The sequence below is a fragment of the Gopherus evgoodei genome, chromosome 1 (genome assembly GCF_007399415.2).
Source record: "Gopherus evgoodei ecotype Sinaloan lineage chromosome 1, rGopEvg1_v1.p, whole genome shotgun sequence".
Classification (NCBI taxonomy): domain Eukaryota; kingdom Metazoa; phylum Chordata; order Testudines; family Testudinidae; genus Gopherus; species Gopherus evgoodei.
Genome location: NC_044322.1, coordinates 123891974 through 123912761, shown reverse-complemented (window position 1 = coordinate 123912761; position 20788 = coordinate 123891974). Strand labels below are relative to the sequence as shown.

At 40.5% G+C, this 20788-nt stretch overlaps 1 protein-coding gene across 12 annotated transcripts in view; it reads right to left on the bottom strand.

Annotated features, from left to right (window-relative positions):
- Positions 1-20788, bottom strand: part of LOC115655737 (cohesin subunit SA-2-like) — a 111879-nt gene that overhangs the window by 69152 nt on the left and 21939 nt on the right. For all 12 annotated transcript variants that reach the window (XR_004001494.1, XR_004001489.1, XR_004001490.1 and 9 more), the window contains 8 exons: positions 19565-19641; positions 17255-17326; positions 15347-15551; positions 13295-13446; positions 10633-10706; positions 9845-9968; positions 4037-4135; positions 2586-2665 (listed from right to left, as the gene is read on the bottom strand). Coding sequence is in view for 9 of the 12 variants with exons in the window: in XM_030571536.1 (XP_030427396.1) it covers positions 2586-2665; positions 4037-4135; positions 9845-9968; positions 10633-10706; positions 13295-13446; positions 15347-15551; positions 17255-17326; positions 19565-19641 (883 nt within the window). In the remaining 3 variants the exon portion in view is untranslated. The remainder of the gene's footprint in view (positions 1-2585; positions 2666-4036; positions 4136-9844; positions 9969-10632; positions 10707-13294; positions 13447-15346; positions 15552-17254; positions 17327-19564; positions 19642-20788) is intronic.

Here is a 20788-nt window from a genome sequence, read left to right as displayed (position 1 = left end):
TGGATATGCCAACCTTTGCTACAATCACACCTTCACTTGCAGTGCAGACATATATCCATCCGAGTGCTTCTCTGCTCCTGGAGCGACAGTAATCATTTCTGAAATGGCTCCCCTCCTGGAAAGGCATCTTTACACAGACTCTTAAAGCAACCTTATCAGAGAGAGTTTAGCGCAATTCTTCACCCAAAATGTATAGACTGGCCAGTGCTAATTTTATAAGCAAAATAGATAAGATTCTTGCTTGGCTTTGTGGATAATTCATTTCAGTCCCCAACTCCCATCTTCATCTTCCCAATAATTAAACCAAATCAGCAGGGCTCAGAGTGATTAGGAGCGCTGTTGGCTCTGCAACAGATGGAGCAGAAACAAAGACAACAAGTATGCGGTTGCTGGACCTCTGCCATGGCTTAATCAACAAAAACATGCACTGATTTTATTTACGAGGAAATATGTTTTATGATGGACAAGTGTTGTTTGGAAAACTTCTTAGGAGGAAATGTGCAGTGCTGGAAATCTAATTTTAAACTTTGTTCAGACAAGGCTTTCCTAAAAAAACAGTCAATCAACAAACTTTTTGACTATAGTTAGCATTCATGAGTTCAGTGAGAACATGAACGCAACAATACAGCCAGAGAAGCTAAACAGCTGCAGTGCCAATATAGCACTTGTTGGTTCAGATATAGAACAAGAGCAACCTTAACTGGTTTAAAGAGTCATTGTATTTTAACAATGGTGTGCTACTCTTCCTAGCACAGGGACATGTTACGCACATAGTTGCTGTAACAAAGTACAATGCAATATCTATGCAATATGGAGAAGCAAGTGTCATACAAAGTGGTCGTTGTGTTTATATTAGCAGTGGTAACCTACCTACTATTAGTGTTACTTAAACAATGATACTGCCTGTAAAAAAGCAAGTTATATCAACAATGAACATATACAATGGGCCCAATTCTGTTCCCATATATAGGCTGGTGTCCGCCTGAAGCAATGCCACGTAAGTGGGTGGAGTGTCAAGAGAGATAATAATCACTTCCTGTGATTATAAAGCAGCACTTCAATGCTCAAGAATATTCTGGTACTGTAATGCAAACAAAGGTTCAGAAATTAAACAGTTACTATCCGAGTTGTGCAGATTTCACCTCTATGGCCTCATGTAATTGTGGGTATGTCTATCCTTGAAGCTGGGGTATGATTCCTAGCTCGCACAGACATACTCATGCTAGCTCTCATCAAGTTAGCATGCTAAACATAGTGTAGCCAGGAAATCACAGGCAGTGACAAGGGGCAGCAGAGGCTAGCTGTCCCAAGTACAAACAAAACTGGACCCCGTGCATACGTATTCGGGTGGCTAGCCCATGCCCCTGCTCCCCACTGCCTGTGCTACCATTGCCACACTACTATTTTTAATACACTAGCTTGATCAGAGCTGGCGCGAGTATGTCTACACAAGCTGCGAATCAAACCCATAGCTCCAAATGCAGACATACCCTAAAACTACTTGCAGGTATCACTGTCTGTAGATAGGCAGGAACAACAGTTACTTTCACACGAATGACAAGTGGAGCGGGGGGGAAGGAATACTGACAGTGGGCCTGGTATACAGTTGTAATATAAATTTGCCTAATCACTGGACTAATGTGCCTATACAGAAGTGGTTTTAGGTATGAACAAATAAAATCCCTCTTGACTTTAAATTAATATAGATACAAAAGAGCCTTGATCACTTTATAGGGAAAAAACGCGCAGTCCCTTTACCAGAGTGGTATTCACTCCCTTGGGCAGAAGGCCGAGGCTTACACTGCTCTGATCAGAAACACAACAAATGGAGGAGCGGACATGAAGAAACAGGAAAAGCAGCTTTATAAGGACATATTTACACTTGCTATTTCAGTAAGTTTCCCAGTGCAGACAAACCCTATGGAACTTCGACACACACTGCTCATTCTGAAGACTGACCTCAGCAAGTCACAAATTCAGTCTGTCATTCAGCATTCAGGTTTTCATGTCGCTGGTTCAATCAGAGTAAGATTTACCATATCCAGGTCAGATTATTGATCCATCAAGTTCTATATCCTTCCTCCAGTTCCTTGTGCTTCAGAGAAAAAGCAAAGCCCACAAGGCACCTGGTCAACTGTGCAATGTTGTATATGGATGGAAGCCATTTCCCCTTGGCCACATGCAGGAGTCAGCTTATATCTTGAATCACCAAAGGCTTTGGCTCCCGCAGGATCTTAAAATCTGACCAGTATCTGCAATGTGATGCAGAATCTTAATACAAATTTTTAAAAAGTGCAAAACAAAAAGGGACAAAGAAATCTCCCTATTTCCACATTTAAAAAAATATCATTTATAAAATAAACATGATTCTCCAGAATGTGTTAAAATGGGATAACCATACTTATGTACCACTTCACATGTACTTCACAATAGACTTTTAGCTTGCAGTTATCCTGTTTAACCCATGTCCTGCAGCGGGCAATTGTTTCTGAGCACATCATCAGTAATAAGAAGATTCCACTACTGGTTACAACTGGGTGTCGTTGCCATTAAAACAATATAGAACATTAAAAAAAATTATTTACTGTGACATAAGCATCAAGAGTTTCATGGCTTGAACTGCTACTTCATGGTCCTTATCCAGAGTCATGGACACAATTCGATCCTAATGGATGTAAAACAACAATAAAAAGATGTAACACTTTTTGTTCTGGACAAATATTTATTTTGCTACAGTTGGATCATCTCCACTAGTAACAAGAGACTTCTTTGTACCGCAATGACGAGATGTAAGAATTTGCTTACCACCAAGTTGTTCCATCATTGTGTTACATTTTTCTTTGAGTTAATTGACTAATATGAAATTTGTGTAGATTCAGGTATGTCTCCACAAGAAACTGACTGCAGCTCACAAATTAAGATTGATTGGCCACTTGTTTGTAAATAAAGAACAATTAGTAACAATTTGCTAAATCAGGGTAAATTCTAAGCTACAATGTTACATAAATAATTTCTCTACTCAAATGTGAAAATATTCTGGAAGCCATAACCCTGCTAAAGAGGTAAGTAGATTTTGGATCACGTGGCTGTTTAACAACGCACAACAATACTACACAGATTAGGGCAGAAGTACAGAGGGCTGCTGTAAAACTGTTTAAAATATGGGCTGAGTTTAGATAAGCAGAATTTATTTACTCAGATTGAAACTTGGCTAAAACATGAGAATTATGGGCCTCCTCTTTCAGAAAGTGCCATGGGATTTTTAGTTACTATGAAGAGCCAAGTCCTTGGTTTTACATGACATCCAAAAGACTGTATCTGCAGGCCTCAGCAGAAGAGTATGCACTAACTGGGGCATTGGTTCAGTCCTCCAAAGGACGAGTGCCACTTATGGAGTCATAATACCACTTCCTGCAGCACCGTGAGTTTTATTATCTAAGTACTGACAAGGCCCAACCCTGGCTAGCTAGTGACAGTTAATGAAATCACAACCAAAGGTAACATTAAAAAGTAGAGTGCTGACTGCCTGAACTAGCCTGTACATAGCTTCTGCTCAGCTCACCCAACAGATGCTCAAAAGCTATCCATTTACTGCCTAGCATTTGACTTGTTCAGACTGGGGATAGGAAATCTTTCTGCAAGGTTCACAGAGTCATGCTAGATCAACACAGAGTCATACTGTACATTCTGATAGCAGTCTATGCAGAATCACCCAATTCAACATCTAACATACAAACCCAGTTTTGAGGGGGATAAAGGAACACAAGGGGCTTTGGGATGCCCAATACCCCTTGCCAAAAGAATCCTGGCCAAGAGGCTGGACATGGCTGTATGCAGAGCCTGCCAACACCGCTTTGTTCATTGGCAAAAGCAAAAACAGAATGTTCTCATGAATAAAGAGCAACATCCCAAAAACTCCCCCACCCAACAATCCTAGCCCATATAAGGGACCGAGAGCCAACTCTGCTCAAAATATCAGACCCTGTGTGGCCAGCCAAACCAGATTTTTAAAATATAGAATAATATTTCCATTTACCTTGAATCTGCTAGTAAAGAGATCCATTCTGGATACCAGCTCTTTTCTGTCATAAATTCCTTGCAGTCCCAGAAGACACTTCAACCGCACTTCAGGTTGCTATAAGACAAAGAAGAATCTGCTAAGTGACAAATCTTTGGCACTGATGTTATTTACTGATGATTTGGTGGTCATCCTATGGTAATTGGAGCCCTATAAATCCCTACGATAGAAAAAGCAAAAACTGCCTCAATCTCCATTACCAGACAGATCTATAGTTATGTCACATATGCCTAATAGCATACAATGGGCCAAACTGAGAGGTGATCTCTAAGCTCATGTTACACTCCCACAGAATTTACAACCAATTACCAATGGGAGTGCAAGGAGTCCACGATCATGTAATTCCAATGCCCAGGGTGTCAGAAGGTAGAAGTTGGGGGTGGCCTTCTTATATCCTTCTGCTATTTGTTTTTCTTGCAACACTTTCCTCAGATATTAATTAAACCAACTTACAGTTTCTTACAGTCCCAAGACTAAGTGGGCCAAATTCAGAGATAAAATGTATGCATGTTATACAATACTAAACTAGTCTAAGTCTAAATCAGTATGAGGGAGTTTGGGTTGACGTTGGGACACCCAGTGAAGGTTTTATGTTACACCATCTAGACTCCCTCATGCCAAGTCTACACTGAGAAATTATTTCAGATAAGAACACTCACAGTAGCCATGGGCTGTCCTGTTAACACATCACATTGACTGGCTGTGACTAATCCTAGAATCCCCTCTATTCCCTCCTAGGGTATATTCCCACAACCTGCTGACATGTTGGTAAACACAATAGTCCTTACCCACCCTGAGTGCTGAAACACGTCTGAGGTCATGTTGGTTAAAATGTGTTCTAACATGATACAATTTTCCAGTGTAGACAAGCCTTCAGGCTCCCTTCTGTGTTTAGCTAACAAATATAGTTGGTTCATACCAAAAATATTTATGGGTTTTATAAAGATTTACCTCATTTGTTTCCCTGTAAGCCAATACTACTATTCACAATGGTTCTATAAGAAGAGTGCCCTTTTCCTAGACTTTGAAATGTCTCAAGTGTAATGCTGCAACTTTAAAAGGTCAAAACCTTTAAGAATATTAAAAGAGTCATTCTGAGGCTCTAAAGTAGAACTCACTGAGTTCTACTGAACTCTTGTGGCAAAGGGTGTCTGCAGAGCCCCTGCAATAAATTACAGCCTTGTATCCACTATCATCTCCTTCATGCTTTTTTTTTTTTCATTCTCCCTCTAACATGGCAGAAAAATAAAAGAAACCCGAGCAGTGCAGATCTCCTACAAGGAGGCTATCCATTACCACAAACTGCCCATTCTCCTGCTTAAGACGGAACACAAATGATGCCATGCAGTAGCAGGCATTGACTAATGAGTCTATGTAAGGTGCTCTTTAGTTAGAAATATAAAATGAAAGATCACCAAAGAATACGGACACTGATTTTCAAATTGTCTAATTTATCCTTCTGTACCTTGACATTCATCAGGCACATTTCTTGAACTTTGTTCACCTCTGTACAATTTAAGGCCCTATTTCCACAGATGGACTGCTGCACCTGTTGAAGCTTCTTGCAGGATGAGAGCCCAAACTTGTTACTTACCGCTGACTTCTACCTGGCATACCACAGACAAGAGCTGTGCAAACTTATAAAGACACTCAGAAAAACCTCAATACTGGCTTGCGCCACCCCACACTATTCCATTCCTGGGGTGTAATCCTGAATAGAGACTATATCTGTGCTAAATTTAAGTAGTGCTGGTCATGTTAAATTGTCAGACATCGACTGGAGCAGAGGAAAATCATTGTCATTTACACATGTCAGTCAGGCAATATTTGAGCATAGGTCTGCAGATAGGAAAAGTTAATTCCTAAAATCATACCACCTGCCTTTCCTAATCTCCATTCCCACCTCAAATCTCTCAGTCTTAACCCTATATGTATTTTATGTGTTAAGGAAACAACATCTAGGAACTAAGAGTGAACAATCCATTTACCTCCACTACCATTATTTTTATCGTCTTCTTTACATTTCTCTCCTTTGTTTTAAGCCACATTTCCTGCCCCATTTTCCTGTTCCTCAGAGTGAGTGTTTACCCATCTCCCACTGCTTTTTCCATTATTTAAAATTCTTCCCAAATGACCTCAGCAGCTTTTTGCTATAAATAAAGCCCTCTTTTCTTTTCCCTCACCAGAATCACCATTCTAGTCTCTCTGATTCTGCAACAGGAACTTCTGGTAATTTAAAATACTGCTGATCTGTGAAAAGAAGCCAGCTCACTCTCCCCACAGCACTGCCAAAGTAAAAAATAGTGAACACTTTTTTTTTCAGATAAGTCAGAGAATAGGACTCAGAATACATGCAGGGAGTAGATATGTTGAATAAGAAGATGGTACTTTTTAGAGACACTGTTGCAGGATGTACCTGTGAACTGTCATGACATCTGAGGGCAGTTTCCATAGAAGGATGGTCAAACCATACAAACATCCTGTCACGGACAACTTCTCAAACTAATTTGAAATTAGACAGGAGAAGGATGATCTTGTGGTTAGCTCCCAGGACTTGATGTCAGAAGGAGACTTGGGCTCTTTTCCCATCTCTGCCACATTTCCCTTGAAAAGCTGCAAGAGAATCATTTCATCTCTGTGCTTCAGCTTCCTTCTCAGTACAGAGGGATCTACCTATTTAGCACTTTTCTAGCATCTTATAGTAGAGGATCTCAAATTAGTTTTGCAAGGCTCACAAGATTGGTTTTACTCTTCAATCTTTTCTTCTGCCATGTGAACACATTTTGTTCCAAGAGGGATTAGATTTTTGTAATTTTTTTTTCTAATGAAAATGCTACATTCTAAAAATAAAAGCATCACACAACTCCCTACACAACTCAAAAGCGAGGCTGACACATGTGGATGTCCCAAGCATGTGTGTATGTAGTACACCTTTTATTTTCCTTAGAAAATCAGACATCTTTTCTACTCTGTTCACCTACCCCACCTCTGCTCATCTCTATTTTTCAGCCTCCATCCCTCCCACCACCCAGAGGAATTTTTTTCCCCTGACTCTTTCTTTTTTTCCACATCTAATTGCTCAGATCAATATGTAGGTAGCCAAACATCCACTGTAGGCATCAAAGTGCCACTCTGAGTGTCAAAATGCACAATTAAGTGCCCAAGTTTGAGAAATGGGCTGATAGTTCTTTAGGAAGGGGGTTAACTGTATAGTTATTGCTATTGAATGCTGTTGCCAGATTTTGCACTATATTTTGCATTTAGTATTAAAAAGCAACATTTATTCCTGTCTTCTAGAAATAATTAACTACTGAAGTTGTTCCTGCAGAAAATTACACCTTCGGGATATTGTTTTCACAATCCTTATTGGGACATAAACAGACTTTTCATTTTTTTATTTTGAAGTCAGTACCACTAAGAGAAATGGATTTGGAGCATCCAGTTGAGTCTGGGAAATATCTTCTATGCCAGCATGAAGCCTGCATTATAAATATATGTAATGTCAAAATGGCATCAGAAGGGTAAAATAAGTCATAACATTCAAACAAGTCTTTGAAGACCAGATGAGGGTTTAAACCATTTTTTTTAAGCTTCCCAGTGACTGACTGAGTATGGTCTATATTTAGAATGCCACAGGTTATCTGGGCTACATTTTCCTGTAGTTTAAAACAATTTTGTGGTTGCTCAAATTTGGGCCCTAAAATTATTTGGCAAATGTCTCTGGAACTATATTCCCAAATGACACTGATCTTGGTACACGCTCCCCCACAAAAATGGGAAGAAATAGCTTGCAGTATGTTTTTTAAAGCCAGGACCGCAATGCAATATTGGTATTGTAAATAGTCAACTGGATGGAGATGAAATCCAGAGGCCTTCTCATTTTATCTCACTTAGTTTTTGCTGCATGATTGCTTCCAGTTAACAAGCAAGAATTTTCTTTTTCTTTTTTTCTTCTTTTTTTTTTTAAAGCAGCTGTTTCCAGTCTCCGGTAAAAGACAGCAGATGGGTTGTATGCTCTAGCCAAAGACACCAAATTTCTATAATTTTCATATTGTACTGCACTGACAGCAATTCTAAGGAAAAAATGGAAATTCTATGTTCGTAATTTGAAAGATCTCTTAACTGACCATACCTTAAAAAGTTGCTGTGATCTGATCTAAGAAACTTCTCTAGACTCCATGGCTACACCTACACTACATACCACCTTCAGTGCACAGTAGCACACATCTAGCTACACGCCGCAGTGGAAAGTGTCCACACTGCAGTGCGTTATGCTACACATGTCAGAGAACAGATCCAGCAGAGGGGAGGCAGCAGGGAAAGCTGCTCCCCGCTGCCAGACACTTTCACTACGGTGAGGTAAGGCTTTGACAAGGGGAGACAATGAGGAAAGGCTGAGCCTTTTCCCCACTGCCCTTTGGCCTCTCTGTGGAGCAGGGCTTCAGCAGCAGGGAGCTGACATAGCCTTTCCCCACTCCCAGTCTTTTGCTGAGGAGGAGAAAGTCTGCAGCAGCAGGACACTACTCTGCTAAAAAAGCAGTATAAATGGAAGGCAGAGCTTGGGCCAGTAGAGAATGTATAGGGCACATACTCAGCTTCATACCCACACCCTTCAGGCATGTCTTTATTCTATTGACTTAATCCACGTCTCACCATTTACTCACCCTGCTTTGTATATCCAAGGGACAAGGGTTACGTGGGTATGTATACTATATGCTGCCAAAAGAATCCTGCAATTTAAATGCGCCCTAGAAGTCTTTGTGGGAGAGGAGATTGTTATTGGTAAGTTAGTTTCCTTTTAAAGATGTTTAACCACTGCTTGTACAGTTACAGCATGAAACACAAACAACGTGATTTGTGCGCCCTCTGCTGGCTTTGCAGTTAACTAAAATTCTATTCAAAGAACTATGACATCTTGGCATTTATACAGCAGCTATATAAACTCATTTCATTTATTTTAAAAGATGCCCTACAAAAGTAAAGTACCATTCCCAGTAATAAACCATTCACAGCAAATAGTGCCTCTGCCAGCTATTAGGCACACACCAGTAAATTTGAGAAAAATATGTTTACAGGTTAACTTTATAAAAAATTGGACATACTACGTTCATCTCTGCTCTAAAACAGGAAACTGCTAAACAGAAGAGGACAAAAGCCTTGAGGGTGAGGGGGAAAGAAAAGATTATCTGGAAGATTTTAAGAATAAGAGGTAATTAAAAGAAACTGAACTATAACAAAATAGTTGAGATTTTAAATAATATTCTCCAAATGTTCTTATAGCTCCACTTGTTTTCCAGTTCAGAAATAAAGAGTATTATTGTCTCTCTCTCTGAAATAATATAATTTAACAAAGTAATAATTGTCAATCTTAAGATAGTTTACCCTACCTCTAAAATTGTACATACTCATAGAGGATGTATTCCATGTCACCACTTTGCATGGATAGGTTTCACAGTCAATCTACTCAATAAAGTAAAACACTGCTCGAGGTCACATATATATACAACCAGCAAAGCTATACATACACACACCATGGATCTGTGCCACACACTTCCGCACAGCTTTGTACTTAGGATGGATAAAAGTAAGTGCTCTCTATTACTTAGATGAGTTTTAAAGAAAACATAGTATTGGAAGAGGGGAGACTTTTTGTTCATTTAAGAATATATAACTCTAAATTTTTTTAACTTTTAGAATAATTTTTAAAATCTTGAAGTAACTTTCCTTCTATGGGAGATAAAGGGAGGAGGAGGAGAAAATCCTCACCTTATCATACAGCATCCATCCAATATATTTCAAGTAACTATCATTTAAGAATGCATCAGGGTACATTTTCATCCAGCTGCCAATTTCTTCAATGCAGATAGCCCTGATCTCAGGAATCACATCACTGTAAAATTACAAAACTGTGTTAAACACATTTATAAATGCCCAAAAGATATCAGGTTAATTATCTGCTTTTTCCAGCAGGAGATCAAGAGTTGCAGATATACATGCAATCCTGAGTAGCATCTTAAGTATCCATTCAGTAACTTTTAAACACGTCTTTAATCTTCAAATCCCCTACAAAGAATTTGTTAGTGTTTGAAAAATCCTGTTAAGTACACAAGTTCCATATTACAATTATTTTGAGGGTCTGGAAGGCCTTTCAACCACTAACTTATTACTCTGTAGCCAGGGGGAAGAAGCAAACAAAGCAGTGGAGAATGAGCGTACATAATGAAGGGGTTATTTTCTAAGCCTAGGTGGGTTCTTTCAAATAATTCAGTATTATGTGCTTTTTCAGAACAAATTTCACTGACCCTTGGATAATCATCTTGATTTTAACCTGATACTTTGCATGGGATTTTCTTATGGGATGCATGTACGCTGTACAGACTTATTTTTATTCCTTTCTATTCTTTTTTTCAGCAAGTGAAGTTAGATTGTCAACTCATCAGGGAAGGGACAGTGGGCTCCTATGTGTTAGTACAATATGCAGCACACCGAAGCCCAGTCTCGATTAAGGCTTGTGGGTGCTATTTCAAAAGCAAATCAATGATAAATATTCTTACCGATATCTCTGTAAGAATGTCCCTTTGAAAATAGCATTCATCATATTCTCTATTTCCAGCGGTTTCTGTTCATACTGAAAATACCAAAAAAATTGAATGTTCCAAGTACGGAATATGACAAATTCCCTTTATATTACAGGAAATTCATACCAAGGTAACCACATTCACATTGTTATACTGAGTGCAAACCCCTAATGTTTGCACAATTCATCAGTACAAAAAAAATGAGCCTGTCTACATTAGGGATTTGATTTGGCGCAGCTACATCAAAAAGAAATGTCATTGGATTTCAGTAATGAATCCAAGTACTAAGACATTACGCATAATATAATATATTGGTTGAGGAAAAGAACCTGGTTCTAGCAATACACAGAATAATACATGCCATAACACAACTGGTTTGCAGGTGTAGGTCTAAGTTGTCTTTGTAATATTGTAGCAAGGCAGTGGGATACCCCACAGCCCCGCTGAGGGACGGACCTCCCCTAACACCAACGTGGGCGGATCCACTGAGTCCTGCGCCCACCCCTCAGAGGTCACGGTGCAGACCCAGAAGTATAAAAGCTGACCTGCAGAGCTCAGTAGAGAACCAGCTGCCAGAGAGACCAGATGTCTGCGACCGAGCTCCCTCTTGGGAGATAGCAGCAGGCCACGGCCGGCCTGAGCTCGCACCTAGCCAGCCGAGCCTGCCCCATGCCAGCTACCCCGAGGAGGACTGGCCAAGCCTGCCCCGTGCCAGCTACCCTGAGGAACAGCCGAGCCTGCCCTTCACCACGTACCCAGAGGAACCGATTTTGTTCGAGACAGCCGAGGACACTAGCGCGACCCAGGTACCCTACGAGGGGGAGTGTGGAAGTAGCCCGGCGGCAGCCAACCCCAGTCTGGCTGCAGCACTGCCTGAACCTATGTCAATGTTTTGCAGCCAGGATCCCCACTGACAGCAGCGAGTCTTTGCTGCTGCTAGGGCCCCGGGCTGGGATGCAGTGGAGTGGGAGGGCCTGCGTCCCCCCTGCCACCCACTCCTTGGGTGGCAGACTCCCACTTCTCCCTGGCCTGGAGAGGCTAGTACCTCCTGCTATTGAACTATTGACTCAGCCCCTGCTTAAGGGCCTGAGTCCCTGACTGTGTGATTGCTGCCCGCCCTGAACTAGGGCCTGGGCCACTTTTGAACTACTGACTCAGCCGCTGCTTAAAGGCCCAAGTCCTTGACCGTTTGTTCACTGCCCCGCCCTGACCTAGGGCCTGGGCTGCTATGTGAACTATTGACTCAGTCCCTGCTTAAAGGCCTGAGTCCTTGACCGTTTGGTTGCTGCCCCGCCCTGACCTAGGGCCTGGGCTGCTATTGAACTGCTGACTCAGCCCATCTAAGAGCCTGAGTCTCTGACTGTTTGCTGGCTGCCCCGCCCTATCCTAGGGCCTGGGCCACCATTTGACTGTCGATTCAGCCCCGCTCCAAGGGCCTGAGCCCCTAACCTAGTGTGAGTTATTTTCCACAACCGCAGAGCCAACAGACGGCGAGCTAGAGTGAGGCAGTGGGATACCCCACAGCCCCGCTGAGGGACAAACCCCGGCAAAGCTGCACTACAAATATACTTGGACATGTGGTAGAAGAAAAGTCAGAAGCTGGAAAACCCCCAAAATACCTCTGGATGAAGTAGTCCAGTGTGCACCTTTACCAAGCCCTGAAAACATGGTAGAGGTCTTCAGAGACAATAGATCATTTAGTCATAATCTATCATTTCTGTTTAATAAAGATACCACGAAGGTGACAAGTAACTTCCCACCCCACCCGCCTTCCCTCTGATTTGCCCAAGAGACCAGGATCAGGAAGCTAACACTTGCCCTGGTCTGTCTCTCTTGTCCTACTCAGCCACCTTTCACCATTTGCCTCTTCTTACAAATACAACAATTGTACTCATGAGGGAGTTCGAAGATTACATCCGAGTTACTTGGTTGCAAGCTCAGTGGGGCAGGGACACTCACTCACATTTGTGCAACAAGAAACTATGCCAGCACCTAAAGGATAATTTTCCATGGTGCAGGATGCTGCATGGACAGTACGAGAGTCACAAGAGGCTGTCTGGATGACAGGGAAGGAATAATGGAGTCTGGGCAGCAGAGGAGAGATGAGCCATAGTTTAAATTGCCGTCACATGGCATTTTAAGAATCCTTTGTTCATACGGTAACAAATTCCAGTATCTTTGGTCAAATTCCAGAGTACAATCTGAGCAAAGACCAAAGAATTGGCTCATGGTTTGTGGGAGCCCAGTTTTGTGTGTGCATGTATGTGAATGAAAAGACATGAAAAAATTACCAGATGGGCACAAAAGAGATGCCAATTCACCAGCTAGCCACATCCCCAATTTTGAGAGGCTATCATCAAAACAGAGACTTCGAAGAATACTACGCCCTCTACTGCTGCATAATGGCTACAGCAAGTAGTAATACGCAGATCAGTTGTGTGCGGCACGTCTGGAGTGCTTGTCAGTGTAGCACCGAACCCGTAAGTGAGAACTGCTTTGCAATCTATCATTGATGCTTAGCAAATACCACCTCCCCCTATTTCAAAAGTGTCAGAAAAACATGTGTAAGTCAGCAGCCAGAAAAGAGCCACCTCTTTTACTACATCTTCACCCAACCCAAATAACAAACCTGACCCACCTCTTTCCTTTTTCTCTCTAACTGATCCAGTCTCTGATTGGTCCTCTTGACAGAAATCCTGTTCTTCTCCACTTGATACAGCCTTTGAGCATTACACTTGCTAATATCAAGATTTAGATTTACTCTTACAAGTGCTGTCAAAAGCTTCACCGCTGAAAAGGAAGAGAAACCAAGTAAGTATATTCAACATGTTAAAACACACAAGTGTACTGGTCAACCCCAACCCTGCTTAGGTTGTAAGATCACAATCCAAGGTAGGAGCAGCAAAAAGACAGATGTTGGGGTAATATTTCATTTAAATTTACTACTTGGTTTTGAAACAAAAGGGTTGTCAGAAGGTGTTTTATTCTACTCCAGGTGATATACTTCTTTGGTCCAGGTGATGTTGCATGTTGCAGATTTCCTCCTTAATTTTGGACAACAATCTAGAGCTATAGGATAAGTGCCTTCCTCGGATGTGAAGAAATATAGCGAAATCAGTGCAAGAGTTCAAGAACACATGAGCCAGAGTCTGATGGTCTTTATGAAACAGTATAAAGTGTGTTTACTTTTGTGGATTCAGACCAACAGTTAGATTTCCATTTTGTCAGTGTGCAGAGATGGCAAAGGCAAAAAAAGGGGAGAGGGGCTGTGCTGTGACCAATTGTTGGCTTTTTAAAAAGTATAAACTCACTTAGAGACTGTCACGCTGTGCGAGGTAAGCAAGCTAAAAAGGTATTCGGTTTAGTAGGGGTATCATAAAAAACCTCTTGAATGACACGTTTCTTAGGACAGGCCTCATAAGTTTTAAGATCCTCCCTTTTATACTAATTATATTCACTCAGTGGGGGTGGAATGAAAATTAGTGACAGAAAACTAACAGTGAAAAGCAGCTACTGCTTATGCATAACTTCCAGTACACAGCAGAATTCTGAAATTAATTATCTCAGCTGTTACAAAAGATTTTGCTAAATATTAAAATGTAACTGATCTACTTTACCGATAATCTACATTCCAAGCTTCCTCTTCAAGCAAGAATTTTGGGGTGCCGAAGATACTCTTGAATGTATTTTAAATATCTCTGCTTTTCTTAAAGCCAACAGGATACCTACCACATCCAGTGCTTCCAAATTACATTCACACATGCTAATATACAGGCTTGTTTGTTAGACTTGGATAGAATTTTGGGTTTGACCTTTAATATTTTTATATTTTATACTAATATGTGTAAACAAAAGACAAAGACTGTGTATGTTGCATTCACTTAGTCCGATGGATTTGTTAGTACAATGGGAACAGATAAGAGTAGTTAAAGTGTTACTCAAGAGCACACTTTAAGATTGTTTAAACTTCTATTTTAAGGCAAGATTACATAACCAGTTGGGAGGGTCAAAGGGAGATGGGGGGAAAGGTATAAAACACAAAAGATAAAAGAAATGCCTGTCCCTAACTGTAGCACAATCTCACTCCTCATCCCTCCCATGGGATACAAAAGAGGTGGGTCGAAGACCACAGACCCGCAACCCCCCCAAAATGGCATATTACCATAAATTGTAAGGGGTGGACTGTGGGTGTGCACTGCAGGTATATTTGGGCCTGCTAAGGAGGAGGAGGTGGGAATGGGAATGAGACACAGGCAAGGATCTGCAGCATCAGAGCTGGGAAGGGGGACATGAGGTAAATGCTCTGCGGTGTCAGAGCTGGGAATGGAACATTGGGAAACAGACTCTGCCAGCATGTAGAGCTATGGATATGCTTGCTTGGAACTAACCCCAATAAACATCGCACTGCCTGCACCTCAGACTTACTGTCTTCTGCTTTCTGTCTGTGTGACAAGAACCAAGGGAGAGGGTGAAGGGAAAGCCCTCTAACAACACATATATGCAGAAGGAGATTATTAATACTACAGTAGCATCCAGAACGTGCTAAGCACTATTAATGTACAAAGGAAAACAATTCCTGCCTTGGAAAGCTTACAGTCCTTTTTATGTTTGATCCGTTTTGTAAACACACGAGTCACGAAAACCCACAGTCTCTGATGCAAACTGTGACAGCAACTTGAGTTGGATTTACCTGCTAAAGTGCTGGTGTGCCTGAATGCTCTGACCCTGGAGTCTGCTAGCCCTGTAAGCAGTGAGATGACAGTGTCCATCAAGTAACTATCATAGAGGATGCTGTACTGGCACTGCTGGATTAGCACCGCAGTGAACTCGCAGAAATTGGCCTTGAACTTCTTCCAGTAGGGTCCCGGTTTGATGAGTGGATAGTCTCCATTGTCCTTTATTAGAGGAAAAAATAATTATAAAAACTGAATGTCTCGTTTACTTTTCATTTGTGCTGCTGGTTTACTACCTACATTTCTCCCACCTGAAACAGTGAAGAAATGTCAATTTCACTTTGGTTTCAAGTGAGATTGTCATCAGTGCCACATGGAGGTACTCATGTTCTAGAAAGTCCTGATGCTAACCTTTAACACTATCAATGGGCTGCAGCCTGACCATCTTAGAACTCACTGTGACATTCCCCAGAGTGCAATAATGCTTCTTTTGTCTTTCAAGTGATCTAGCTATCATCAGTAGAGATGGAGGGGAAGAGGTGATGTGGGGGTCACGGTCTCTTATTTTTATAGCCTCCTCTCTTTGAGGATTTACCTCCTCTCCCCCAGCCAGAGTGCAGACACACAGTCCCTTGTGTATATAAGATTTGTACCATCTCTGGGATGAAATGTAAGTTTCTTGTTTATACCTTCTCCCCAGCTGTTGAATAGCCAGTTAAGTAGGTCATAGCTTTTTAACAGCTTGCTGGCATGCCAGTGGATCTTTGTCTCTGAGAAAATGGTTTGTGGGCATTACCCAGAAAAACAACATATTTCAGTAACAATCATATAGCAAAATCTCATAATTTTACACACATTTCAATAGGACAATAATATTTAGCAGATTATAAATTTTTGAAATTATACCTTACAGGGCATACTTTGTACACAATATATCATAACCCTATAAAAGTGGTGAACGTGGAGTACAGATTGTCACAGATTCTTCCCACAATCCAGTAGATAGTTGCAGTCAAGAGGGACACTGTGGTTAATAGAGAGTAAAACTCTTGGGCATAGCAATCTGTTATGGAACTCTTCCATTGCAGAGCAGAGAAACACAAATCATGCCATGGTTAGGATACTATGTTAGACTTTCTGCATACAGTGCATGCAAGCCTCTGCTGAACAACCATCTTTCCTGGAGATATAACAAGAAAACCAATTCTAAGAAAAAGGTACAGATGATGGAGGGCCTGGTCCTTTGGGATGGAATTGCTAATATCTGTGTACATGTCACTATGGCGATGGGCACATTACAACAACATATATAGCACAATGCCGCAAGCTATTTCTGATATCAAACACTGAAGATAAATAGCTTTTGTTTTTATACATCCTACTGCAATTTTCTTTTTAAAGTTGCAGAAATCTCTATTAGTCTTCAATTTTGTAAAAGATTATTTTAATGAAATCTAAACTTTGAGCCAAATTTCACTTGACAGTGGCCCTTCCAAAATATTGTCTAAAGAAAAGAATTTTTTAAAGGTGTGCATGGGAAGAACACACACATAAGTAAAGCCAAGTAGGCTAGTGGGGTGATGGAAGAAAGCACAGCTGATATTGTTCTAGATCAACACATTCCATTCAAACAGATGTTTGAACATCATATGCCTCCTGTATCTCACGTAGGGCTCAATCCTGCAAGGTACTGAGCAATTTCAACTCTTGTAAAGCCATTGTGTGCTCAGGTTCTTGCTGAATGGGGTCCATCACACATCAAGAACATTTATTTATTTAAAGCAATGTTGCAGTCACACAGCCAACAACACTGCACTTGATTTTCACCACTGTACGATTGGACTGCACCATTAAGTACAATTTTCACATATATGCAGCATTTGAAATCTTTACTTCAAGGATATTCAAGAAATGCAGCTATTTACCATGTCCACTGGCCAAGTAACAGTCAGAATCCAGGGATAGGCCATAAATTTCTTGTATTGCAATCCTGTTTCCTAGAATGCAAGAGACAACATTATAAAAACTTTTGATGAAACTGAATAAGTGATTCTGAAAGATTTTACATACATAAAAGTACCAATTGTGTATCATGTTTTAAGATATCATTTAAACTTGAGACTGTATACATCTCACACACATGCACACAATCTAATCCCCTTTTATCTGGCTTGTTTTTAGCTAAAACCAATGTGTACTTCAGTAAAAGACAAATGCAGTTTTTATTTAAAAACTGGTACTCTTGTAATAACAAGTAGTCAGTGCCAAGTTTCATTTAAACATCATGTACTGAAGTGTGCAAGCTATAATCTTTACTGTTTATTCTGAGAGACAACATCTGCTTCTCCCTTAGAAATTTAAATATATATCAATCTGCAACATTCAATTATTTGCTATTGTGAAATAGCTGACCCCCAGGAAATGTCCCAATTCAAGGGTAGGCAAATATGCTCATGTTTTCAAGTCAAGGCAAGCCATATTTCAAAAACCTAACAGCTTTATCAGTCAATCCCAGTTTCACATGAATCTAGGCATTCTTTGGGGATTATCATCTTTAAAAATATAGCTAAATTAAATTTTGAAAATTCACCACACTCTGAATTCCAATGTCCTTTAGATAAGGCAAAACCCTCATTGACTATTGTGCATTTCAAATTGCACTGAAAAGCACATCAGTGGTGGATCTGAAATGGTTTAAACTTGTTTTAATGTTTTCAATCACATTGTATTTTGAAGTTGCTGGGCAGCCACCGAGCACTTTGGTGGTAAGAGAAAGTGAGCCTTTTTGCCCTAATCCTGAAAACACTTGCTCACATGCTTAACTTTACTACCATCAGTAGTCCCATCATTTCAGTGATTTAACAAATTGCTTAACATTGTCCTCGTCCTCAGATGTGTTATCACGTTGAAATATTTTCTCCATTTCAATGGGACTACTCACGGTAGCAAAGATAAACATATGTGTAATGCCATGATTACACTACAGACTTCACATGGCATAGCTATGTCAGTCGGGGTGTGAAGAAGTGTGATCCCCAATACAGCTGTGCCAGCAGAAGCCTCTGCCATGCGACTGACAAAGTGGGTATTCACCTATGAAAGCTTATGCTCCAATACATCTGTTAGTCTATAAGGTGCCACAGTACTCTTTGTCGTTCTGTCATAGATGTTGCTATAATGCAAAGCTGTGCTTTTACTAGTATAGCATGTTTCACCTGAAGGGGGTTGGGGATTACTATATTAGTGCAAAGTGCAGCTTTGCTGGTATAACTGCACAAAACTAGGAGTGTTCTGACAGTACAGAATACTGGTATTCCTGTACCGGTAAAGTGTTCCTCTTGTAGGCATGGCCTAGGTGTTTGCCAGATCAGGGTTATTATAAAGTAAAGCACAGTATTCACTCCAGGACAGTAAAAGGTCTCAAATCTAAGATGGATAAAGTCAGAATTTTCAATTTACTGGTATCTCAGAGCAGGGGCTTAAGGAAGGATACGAATAAAATGAGGGTGGCAAACTAATTCAGAGAGCAAGCATGGAAAAAGGCACTCGAGGACTGTGAGATAAGTGGCAAAAGAGAGTGGAGGTTGGCTTTATAAGCCAGGCAAGAGTGAGGGGTGAAGGTGGCACTTTAAAGATACAGTTTTTCTAATAAACTTCAGGGAATATAATATCCTCTCTGGACCATGATCGGACATCATTAATGCATATTATTATTGCTCTCACATCAAAAGAACAGCAATGTAAATTGATATCAACAAAATGGGAAGGGAAAACAGTTTAAGTTCCAACTGACAACTAGTTTCAACAGCAGCTTCCCATTCATCCACATTATGTATTTTTAAAGGCACCTATCAACGAGGTACCAAAGCATCATGTTACCCACAGCCATGCCAGATTGTATTTATCATTAGCAGAACATCTAAAGAGGAAAAATACTATGCTATGCCCACAATTTATTTTATTTTTTTTAACTGAAAAATAGCTAGATGCAAGACTTGGCAAGGACGCAGGGAAGTATTATGAAAACACTGAAGACAGGAATACTCTGTTTCAGCGACTGCTTCTCATTCCAGATGTGCTTAAAACCTTTCCCACAGGGGAAGAAAGAGGGAATGTAGGCTTCAATGAGCAAGAGAGAGGTACTAGACAACGAACAGTACTATCCAATTTTTATATTAACAGCTATTGCTTATTCAAATGAGCCATATGAAGTCATCGTTTCATGTTGCAATTACCTCATCAAATGTCTCCGTCATTTTTTGCATGATATCACTGTTGCACAAACTTTGGAACATCTCAGCTGTCACCATTCCTAGATTGATGAAATTGAAATATTTGGTAATTAAATGGAAATAGTTTGCCATACCCTACATTAAAATTTCAAAAATAAAAAAGTCCGTACTACAGTAGCGGCTTTGACCTAAATCCAAAAGTGCCAAAAAAAGTAACCCAAACTGTTCTACTTGTTTTTGCATTAGTGCATGTTGACAAATAAATAGGTTATTTGCAGCTGATAACAGTGCACCAACATTCAGCGTCAGCAGAGGGGCAGGTTCAGTTTGGTGTCAAATTGACACCAATTTCTGTTTGTTCACCCACTTGCATACCTTAAATTCCTGTGTTGGCAAGATTTTATGACAGAGGTGCTTAATAAGCCATTTAACAGAACAGACTTTGTTCTGTTCACTGAAGCAGATAAAGTCTACAAGATTCCAACCTGTGTATCCAGAGGATATGGGAAACAGACTAAGTTGCCATTTGTTCTGTAGCCGTAGCACCAGAAACTAAGCATAGTGCACACAGTTCAGTACTTGAAAGGGAGATCACTAAGGAACAACTGGGTGCTGCAAAAAGTAATGTTGGTGCTTCAATGGATGGCACCATTCTCTCCGAATCATGGCTGAAGATACACCTCAATATGGTATAAGGCGAAACTGTGCTGCAGAAGGTGCTAGATTTCAGATGAAATGTGAAACTCTTATCCATTGATGATCATGGGTCCCATGTCACTTTTCATAAGAGCAGGGGTATTAGTCCCTGGCTCAAGGAGAAATTTCAGTGGCAGAAGTTATATTCTACATTGTATTCTTCTTCACTTCCAATGACTGAAGCTTCCACCTAGCTACCAAGTTGTCTCTAATAGCAGTTGGTGTCTCTATGTCTGCTTTGGAAATAATTATTACTTAGACTCATAATCAATTAGCAATTAGACAGAAGAAAGAGAGACACATTGTTCCTCAAACAACTGAAATGTGAGACTCAATTTGCTAGTACTTGTAAAGTACTTTCAGAGCCTCAGATGAAAATATTAGATGAGTGCAAACTAGTATTCTGAAATCAACAAAAAATTTAAACAGTCATGAAAAATATTTTTCTCAAAAATCAGTGATTCTGTAAAGATGTGTGGACATGTTTCAGAGTATTAGAGTGCTTGTTACACAATAAGGTTGAACCTGCAG